At 47.1% G+C, this 9,210-nt stretch overlaps 1 protein-coding gene across 7 annotated transcripts in view; it reads left to right on the top strand.

The window, feature by feature from the left end:
* Positions 1–808: 808 nt before the first annotated feature.
* MAP7D2 (MAP7 domain containing 2) overlaps positions 809–9,210 on the top strand; it is a 97,793-nt gene continuing 89,391 nt past the window's right edge. For all 7 annotated transcript variants that reach the window (XM_061178544.1, XM_061178543.1, XM_061178541.1 and 4 more), the window contains exon 1: positions 809–909. In XM_061178544.1, the coding sequence (XP_061034527.1) occupies positions 870–909 (40 nt within the window). In that variant the 5' untranslated portion in view covers positions 809–869. The remainder of the gene's footprint in view (positions 910–9,210) is intronic.

Below are 9,210 nucleotides of genomic sequence, written 5' to 3'. Positions count from 1 at the left end.
TAAATAATTTTTTACATGCCTCTGTCTTGGTCAAACTGTACACTTTTTCATGAGACAAGTCGTAGAGTAGCTGGTTCAATAAGTGCTCCTTGGATGGTAAGAAATGGCTGAGGGCAGGGCTTCCCTGGTGGCGCAGTGGTTAAGAATCCACCTGCCGATGCAGGGGACACAGGTTCGAGCCCTGCTCTGGGAAGATCCCACATGCTGCGGAGCAACTAAGCCTGTGTGCCGCAGCTACTGAGCCTGCGCTCTAGAGCCCACAAGCCACAACTACTGAGCCCGTGCACTACAACTACTGAAGCCCACACGCCTAGAGCCCGTGCTCTGCAACAAGAGTAGCCACCGCCATGAGAAGCCCTCGCACCGCAACGAAGAGTAGCCCCCGCTCGCCGCAACTAGAGAAAGCCCGCGCACAGCAACGAAGACCCAATGCAGCCAAAAAGAAAAAAAGAAAAATAAATTAACCAAAACTTAAAAAAAAAAGAAAGAAAGAAAGAAAGAAATGGCTGAGGGCAGTTTTCAGCAGAGAAGCGAGCAGAGTAAAGATGTAAATGAAAGCCTGTGCTTACAGTCCCATCTCTGGCTCAGGGTAGGTTTTCTCCCAAATAAAAATAGGACCAGAGCAAAGAACCTGATTTCGAGCTTCTGCACACTGTTCTTTCCCAAGGTAGTTAATCTATAAGTGAGTAATGCCCTGGAAGGGGATGTGGGCCTCAACTCCTGAGGGCGTTGGTTGGAAATGACTTCACCGTGTATGTAAATGAGAGAGGGCAATGCAGTCCCACAGGCCGCCTTCTGGGGAGTATGAACTTGGACCTTTCGCACAGACTCGGGTTTTCCTTCTCCCTGGACTCTGTTCATGTAGCAGCATGCTGCAGCTTCTCGCCTGCAGAAGGAAGACCTTCCAAGGTAAGTCAGGCGTCCTTGATCTCAGGAAATGCTGCGTGTGTAGGCCGAAGCCCGCCTTGGAAACTGGAGGCCGGGATTTCCGAGGAAGGAGACGGCCGAGTAGGAACGAAGTTGTGATGCCCCTGGACACGGCGGGGTGGGTGCAGAGGTCCTGGCGCTGGGAGCTGGGGCTGGAAGGCAGGGCAGTTCGACCAAGGCGAGTGTTAGACAAAGGCAGCCAGGGCTGTGGCTCCCTTGGGGGCGTGCGGACGCAAGCAGCCGTTTCCTGTGCTCGGTTCGTGGCTGCTCCCCTTGGCTGGGCGCACCTGGTTTCAGGAGGGCGCTCAGGTTTCGAGGCCTCAGGCTTATCTTTCCAGGCGCTGGGGTGCTGGCAGGGGGCCTGTGGCTTGGTGTTACTTTGACCCTCTGGGGTGTGGCGTGTGTGTGAGGAACCTTGCCGTCCACATGGCAGAAGACTTTTCCGGCCCCTGTGGGAAAACCTCTGTGTCACTGACCGAGACCCGGCTGGTCAGCACCCGGCTCCTGAAGGAGCCGGTCTTCTGAGAGAAATATTATCTCCGGGCAGGAGCTCCTGGGACGGGCCGAGCAGGGCTGGGGCCGGGCGTTTGCGGTGCCGGTGACTTCCCGGATGTCTGCCGCTCTGCCTGCTGTGTTCAGGTGGTGGAGAAACTCGGCTGCCTGCGTTCCTGCTGCGACGTGTCCTTCTAGGACTCGGACCCTGCTCCCTCTTTGCTCTTCGTCATCCTGGACCAAGGAGGCCGAGAGCCTGGCCGCTTGGAGTCGCCCTGTGCAGACTCCGGGTCGGGGGGACCTGCAGAGACCACGTGGGCCGAGCTGCCCCCGTCAGCAGGTGCGCGTTAACTTTTGTCAGGACAGAGGGTGGATCTTCACTCCGTGTCCTCTGAGGCTGGAGGGGCACCCTCTCCCCCGGGCAAGAAGTCCTTCCTGTTCATGCAAACACCTCTCCTCTAAAGCCTCTCCTCTCGCTGTGGCCTCTGTGGACAGGCAGAGCACAGCCAGCCGGCACCCTTTCCACAAAACCCCCTGGTCTCCGTAAAGAGACCTGGGACCTTCTATGGGACCCAGTTCCGTCTACCCTCCTAATGTGACTTTTTGTCTGGCGCTTACTCCTGGATGTTGGTGTCTCCCTTCTCTAACTTTCTGCGCCAGTCGCCCATAGAGTAGCCTCTTCACCTCTTTCTTCAGTTAAGAATTTACCAATGAGATACCACCTCACACCTGTCAGGATGGCTGTTATCAAAAAAACAGAAGACAACAAACGCTGGTGAGGATGTGGAGAAATTGAAACCTCTGTGCACTGTTGATGGGACTGCAAAATGGTGCAGCCGCTATGGAAAACAGTGTAGAGGTTCCTCAAAAAACTAAAATAAAACTATCATATGATCCAGCAATCCTACTTCTGGGTATTTATCCAAAAGAATTGAAATCAGGATCTCAAAGAGATATTAACACTCTTCACAGTAGCTAAACTGTGGAAACAACCTAAATGTCCATGGACAAATGAATGGATAAAGAAAATGTGGTATGCACATGCAGTGGAGTATTATTCAGCCTCATAAAACAAGGAAATTCTACAATATGTGACATGGATGAGCCTTGAGGACATTATGATAAGTGAAATAAGCCAGTCACAGAAAGACAAATACTGCATGATTCCACTTACATGAGGGTACCCAAAAGAGTCAAATTCATAGCATCAAAGAGTGTAATGGTGGTTGCCAGGGGCTGAGGGGAAATGGAGAGTTGTTCATCAATGGGCATAAAGTTTCAGTTAAACAAGATTAATGAGTTCTAGATATCTGCTGTACAATATGGTACTGAGAGTCAGTACCGTATTGTACATGTAAAACTTTATTAAGAGTGTAAATATCATGTTAAGTGTTCCTACCACAATAAAGTAAAATTTTAAAATAATTTTAAGAATTTACCACTTAAGACCTTCATCTGATCAGGTACTGGTGTGGCCACTAACTAGCTGTGGAGCCATGAGTTAGTTTCTCGGCTGTTCCAGTCTCAGCTTCTTATAAGAAGAGGATAGTAACAAATTCCTCACAGGGTCGACAGGAGGATTATATGAGGTAGTGCACGGAAAGTGCCGAGCGCAGTGTCTTGCACAGACATAGCTGTGCTCCATGAGGTCAGGGGTGTCATTGTCATCATCTGTGTATTGAGTACAAGACGACTATGAGCATAAAAATATATTTTTGTATATAATGTACTTATATTGATACATACTGGTGTTGCCTTTCAAGGACCTAGTGACCTACTGAGCTATGCTTTTTCTAACTTACTTATAATCCAAGTTTAACACTGAAAAGTACCGTAAATGGAAGTATGAAAATGGACCACGAAGCCATAGATGAGCAAACAGTTAAATCTGGCTGGAGGACTGGAGACAATCTTTGTGCACGTGGGAGTCACCACGGTCACTTACACTTTGGTGCCCCATGGTTACCAGGACAGCACTGCCAGGTACTTAGCAAATAATTACTTGGGGCCCATTTCGGCCATGCTCTCGAGCTTCTGCACAGGAATGGTGCTGCTTTTTCTCCCACTCAGAGCTTAATTTGCATATTGAAATTATTTATTTATTTATTTTATTTTTGGCTGCGTTGGGTCTTTGTTGCTGCGCTCAGGCTTTTCTCTAGTTGCGGCGAGCGGGGGCTACTCTCCATTGCGGTGTGCAGGCTTCTCTTCATTGTGGTGCGCGGGCTTCTCATTGCGGTGGCTTCTCTTGTTGCGGAGCACGGGCTTTAGGTGCACGGGCTCAGTAGTTGTGGCGCAGGGGCTTAGTTGCTCCGGGGCCTGTGGGATCTTCCCGGACCAGGGCTCGAACCCGTGTCCCCTGCATTGGCAGGCGGATTCTTAACCACTGTGCCACCGGGGAAGTCCCAAAAGGGTGTTCACTTTCTGAAGTCTTTTTTGTACTACCTTATTACCTTGAAGCAGATATCAAGTATGGATTCTTAGATGTGAGGGCTCTGACTTTTGTGGGTTTTTTGGTTTTCTGTGGGGTTTTTGGCTGCGTTGGGTCTTCGTTGCTGCACGCAGGCTTTCTGGCTTTCTCTAGTTGTGGCGAGTGGGGGCCACTCTTTGTTGCGGTGTGCGGACTTCTCATTGCGGTGGCTTCTCTCGTTGTGGAGCACGGGCTCTAGGCGCGTGGGCTTCAGTAGTTGTGGCATGCAGGCTCAGTAGTTGTGACATGTGGGCTCTAGAGCGCAGGCTCAATAGTTGTGGCGCATGGACTTAGTTGCTCTGCGGCACGTGGGATCTTCCCGGGCCAGGGCTCGAACCCGTGTCCCCTGCATTGGCAGGCAGATTCTTAACCACTGCGCCACCAGGGAAGTCCCAAGGGCTCTTTTTTAAATTATGTTTTTATTGTAGTAAAATATACATAACATAAACTTTGACATTTTAACCATTTTTAAGTGTACAATTCAGTGACATTAAGTGCATTTACAATGTTGTGTAACCATTGCCATTATCTATCTCTAGAACTTTTTCATCATTTTAGACAGAAACTCGGTAACCATTAAATAATAACTCCTCATTATCCCCTCCCCCTAGTCCCTGGTAACCAATATTTTATTTTCTGTCTCTATACATTTGCCTATTCTAGATACCTCCTCCTATAAGTAGAATCATACAGTATTTATCCTTTCGTGATTGGCTTATTTCACTTAGCATGATGTCCTCAAGGTTCATCCATTGTCATAACATGTATCTGAATTTCATTCCTTTTTAGGGCACATTCTGTTTATCTGTTCATCTGTTGATGGACACTTGGGTTGCTGCCACCTTTTGGCTGTTGTGAATAGTGCTGATGTGAACATGGGTATACAGGTATCTTTTTGAGACCCTGCTTTTAATTCTTTGGGGTATATACCCAGAAGTGGAATTGCTGGGTCATATGGTAACTCTGTGTTTTGCCCTTATTTTTTAAACAGCTTAAAAATTATTTTGAGGTATTAGTCATATAACATAAATTTCAGCCTTGTGAAGTGTACAGTTCAGTGGTTTTTAGTATATTCACAAGGTTGTGCAATCATCCCCACTAGTCACTGATTTTTATGACCGCTTAGGAACCACAGAGGGAAAGAGAGTACCTTGAAGGTGGCTTGGGTGTAAGGAAGGGAGCTTTCAGGATTAGTATGAGACTCTTTAAAAAAGAAGGATCGTTGTACCAAATCCTTGAAATGCCACTCAGGCTTTAGCAACAATACTCTGCCCACTGCAAGGCTTTAGGACCAAAATTCAGAAAGGCTCCCCTGCTACCTGACATATTTTCAGCTACTTATGAGGCCTCGTTTTATGGAACAGGATGTTGAATAACCTCACAAATGGGTCACCCTCATCAGGAATGCTCTGGAAGCCTGGTTGCGTAGGATGAGGCAGGCTTTTATGCGGCTTCTTGCTGCTTTGTCGCACCTCCCATGCTTGCTTTGTCAGATGTCCTTCCCTGGCTTGGAACTGGTTCTCTTCCTTCTCTGGTTCTGATCCCATGTTCTGCAACTACCTGTGTTTCCAAACATGAAACAGATTGTTTACAATAAATGCCTTAAATGTTTGATTTCAGATTGCTGTGCTTTGAAGCAAACAATAAAACTCATCCACTTTTGTTATTACATACCATTCATACATACCAGGGTGCTCTGATTTTCACTCGTTCTGGTTGTGTACTTGTGGTTTTTAACATTTTATGCTTTAGGGATGGTTTTATTGTGATTTTCTGATAGTTTGCCAGCTTTCTTTCTTTTCTTTTTTTTTTGGCATACCATACAGTTTGCCCATTCAAAGTGTACAATTCAGTGGTTTTTTTAGCCTATTCACAGAGTTGTGCAGTGTACAACCAATACCACAATCAATTCCAGAATATTTTTATCACCCCAAAAGAAATCGCACACCTATTGGCAGTCACTCCCCATTTCCTCCCAACCCCCAGCCCTAGGGAGCCAAGCCACTAATGTACTCTGTCTCTACAGATTTGGGGCCAGCTTTCTTAGATCCTTGTTTAACAGTGATTTTCCCCCTGAAATTATAGTATAAGCCACCCATTCTGCCTTCTTTCCCTGTTGCATTCTTGTCATCTCCCTCCCCTCCCCTCCCCTCCCCTCCCCTCCCCTCCCCTCCCCTTCCTTTCCCTTCTCTTCTCCTCCCCTCCACTCCCCTCCCCTTGCTTTTCTTTTGCCTCCCTCCCTTCCTTCCTTCCTTCCTTGCTTCCTTCCTTCCTTCCTTTCCTCTTCTTATATTAGCAGGTTAGCTGTAAATCCTTCTCAAGTAGCTCTCAAAGTGGATGAGTTGGTAGATGGGGCACAGCTACAGGAATTCATCCGACAGATGGACAGACAGCCATTGTTGAGCCTTGGAATGCCCTTCTAAGTCACCTGCCTTCATTCTGTCACTGTGAGGCTGGATTTCTTTTTTTTCCCCCCAGTTTTATTGAGAAATAATTGACATACATCACTCTATAAGTTTAAGGCATGTAGCATGATGGTTTGATGTACATACATAATGAAATGATTACCACAGTAGTTTCATCTAACATCCATCTTCTCACTTAGATACAATAAAAACAAATAAAAAGGGGAAAAGGAAAGAAATGTAATCCTTGTAATGACAACTTATAGGACTTACTCTCTTAGCAACTTTCCTGTGTATTGTGCAGCGATGTTAGCTACAGCCATCGTGTTGTACGTTACATCCCGAGTACTTCTTTATCTTGTAACTGGAAGTTTGTACCTTTTGACCCCCTTCCTCCAATTTCCCCTCCCAGGTTGACTTGCTTTTCTCTGGCTGGGCTGCAAGGACCTTGAGAGCCAGGCCAGTCAGAGCCACAGGGCCGGAAGCTGCTCTGGGTTGGAACGACCTTGCTGTGTGAACGAGTGCTGAGACTGAAATCAAACGCGCAGTTTCTAGATGTGTAAATTCAGTCACTTGCTTCTTCTCTAACAGAAATAGTATTTAATAGTCACTAATGGTAGAGCAGTTTCAAAATCTGCAAATACCATTGACCCTTGAACAAGGCAGGGGTTAGAGGCGCTCACCTCCCCACAGTCGAAAATCCGAGTATAACTTGTAGTCGACGCTCTGTATACATGGTTCCTCCTTATAGGCAGTTCTTCCGTACACGCGGTTCCGCATCCGCAGATTCAACCAACGTGGGATCATAGTACCATAGTATTTAATATTGAAAAAGAAAATCCGTGTGTAAGTGGATCCGCACAGTTCAAACTCGTGCTGTCCAGGGTCAACTGTATCAGTGTGTAACATGCTAATCACTGTTGCTGCTGGTGAGAAAATATTGGTTGCACTTGGACATAAGTAGTCTGCATTCAGCATAGCTCTTTGCTCGCTTTTTCAGCCAGATGCCTTGGGTCTGAATCCTGGTTCTGCTCCCTTTATTACCTAGGTAACCTCGAGCAAGTCAGTTCACCTTTCTGGAAGCCTCCTCTCCTCCTCTGTGGAAGGGGAGAGTAATAAATCCAACTGCATAGCTTGTTGTGAGATTTAAACAAGAGAATGTGTGCACAGCATTTAATACGGTGCCTGGCCGAGAGTGAGAGCTCTGTAAATGTTAGCTGGTACTAAGGGGGCATCCTGTATTGTGTGCCTGCTGTATACAAGGTACCAGGTTAGGTTTTGCAAGGAATAAGCCAAAGCCTTGTGAATGGAATCTGAGCCCTGTTGACGTTACAGTCATGCCCAGATGGGCAGTTAATGCTGGGGAAGCAGAGGCTGGGTGACATGCACATTTTACTCATTTCCTTAGACTGTAAATTTTATTAAATAATTTTCATAAAACATCATGTTGATTATAAACAACAATGCAGGAAAGATTTGGCTAAGCTTAGCTTCTTGCTGGGAGTTATAGATATTTTAATTTCTTGTGGGCAAATTAAAACATTTTATCATTTACTCTTGGCCACTGGTAGCTTTAGTCAGGACAAACCGTCTTGCTCAGAACAAATAACCTTGACAGAAAGGGGTCGTCAGGGTCCTACTTAATGAATCTACTAGTGGTGTTTGGTGCTGAGGAGCAGCAGTGTCCGTTCGCAGGCTTGCTGTGTGTGTCTCCCCTTCCGTCCCATCTCCTGCTGCTGCGATGGAGCGAGTACTAGCAGGCCCTCTCTGTGGAATTTCTGAGCCACGTGAGAGAGAGTGTGGTGTACTCTTAGAACAAGACCTGTCCTGCCTTTCCTGTGCACTTTGGTTGAGAGAAATAGTATAAGCTCCTGTTTGGGGGTTTGCTTATTTCTTAAAACAGAAGGTGGTGATCATTCTGATGGCAGAGGTTTTGTATCAGTTTTAGCCTGGGAGACCACTTTTGACCTGGCTCTAGATGTCAGAGTCAGCTGGAGACTGCAGGCTCGTCCTTCAGACCCCCAGGAGGACAGGGGCCAGGAGCCAGGCGTTAGAGCACCTCCCAGAGGCATCTTTACACATAACCTCAGCCCCTTGTGTTGTCTTAGAAAAAAATCTTTCAGGCCCTCACTTTACTGTCAGTAAAATGGGATGAATGACACCTGCTTCTTGGGGTTGTATTAAGGATTAGAAAAATACATTTGGGACTTCCCTGGTGGCACAGTGGTTAAGAATCCGCCTGCCAATGCAGGGGACACGGGTTCAAGCCCTGGTCCGGGAAGATCCCACAGGCCCCGGAGCAACTAAGCCGGTGCGCCACAACTACTGAGCCTGTGCTCTGGAGCCCGTGAGCCACAACTACTGAGCCTGTGTGCCACAACTACTGAAGCCCGTGAGCCACAACCACTGAGCCCACATGCCACAACTACAGAAGCTCGCACGCCTAGAGCCCGTGCTCCACAACAAGAGAAGCCACTGCAATGAGAAGCCTGCGCACCTCAACGAAGAGTAGCCCCCGCTCGCCGCAACTAGAGAAAGCCCACACGCAGCAACAAAGACCCAACACAGCCAAAAAATGAATAAAAATTTAAAAAATATATATATATTAAAAAAAAAATACATCTGAAGCACATAGCACGCTGCCTTCCATGGGTCAGAGCTGTTGTGTAGCCATTCTATGCCTGGAAAAGACTGGTGAGTTTGGTTTGTAGCCCCTTCAAATGACCACAAAGACCAGGCCAGTCAATTTCTTTTTCTTTCCTTTTTGTCTTTGTTTTTTTGGCCGTATCGTGTGACATGTGGGCTCTTAGCTCCCTGAGCAGGGATCACACCTGCGCCCCCTGCAATGGAAGCATGGAGTCTTAACCACTGGACCACTAGGGAAGTCCCAGGCAATTTCTTTTGGCCAAAATAACATCC

The sequence above is a fragment of the Eubalaena glacialis genome, chromosome X (assembly GCF_028564815.1).
Source record: "Eubalaena glacialis isolate mEubGla1 chromosome X, mEubGla1.1.hap2.+ XY, whole genome shotgun sequence".
Taxonomy (NCBI): domain Eukaryota; kingdom Metazoa; phylum Chordata; class Mammalia; order Artiodactyla; family Balaenidae; genus Eubalaena; species Eubalaena glacialis.
Note: the sequence above shows the minus strand (reverse complement) of the source record. Positions and strands in the feature narration are given on the sequence as shown.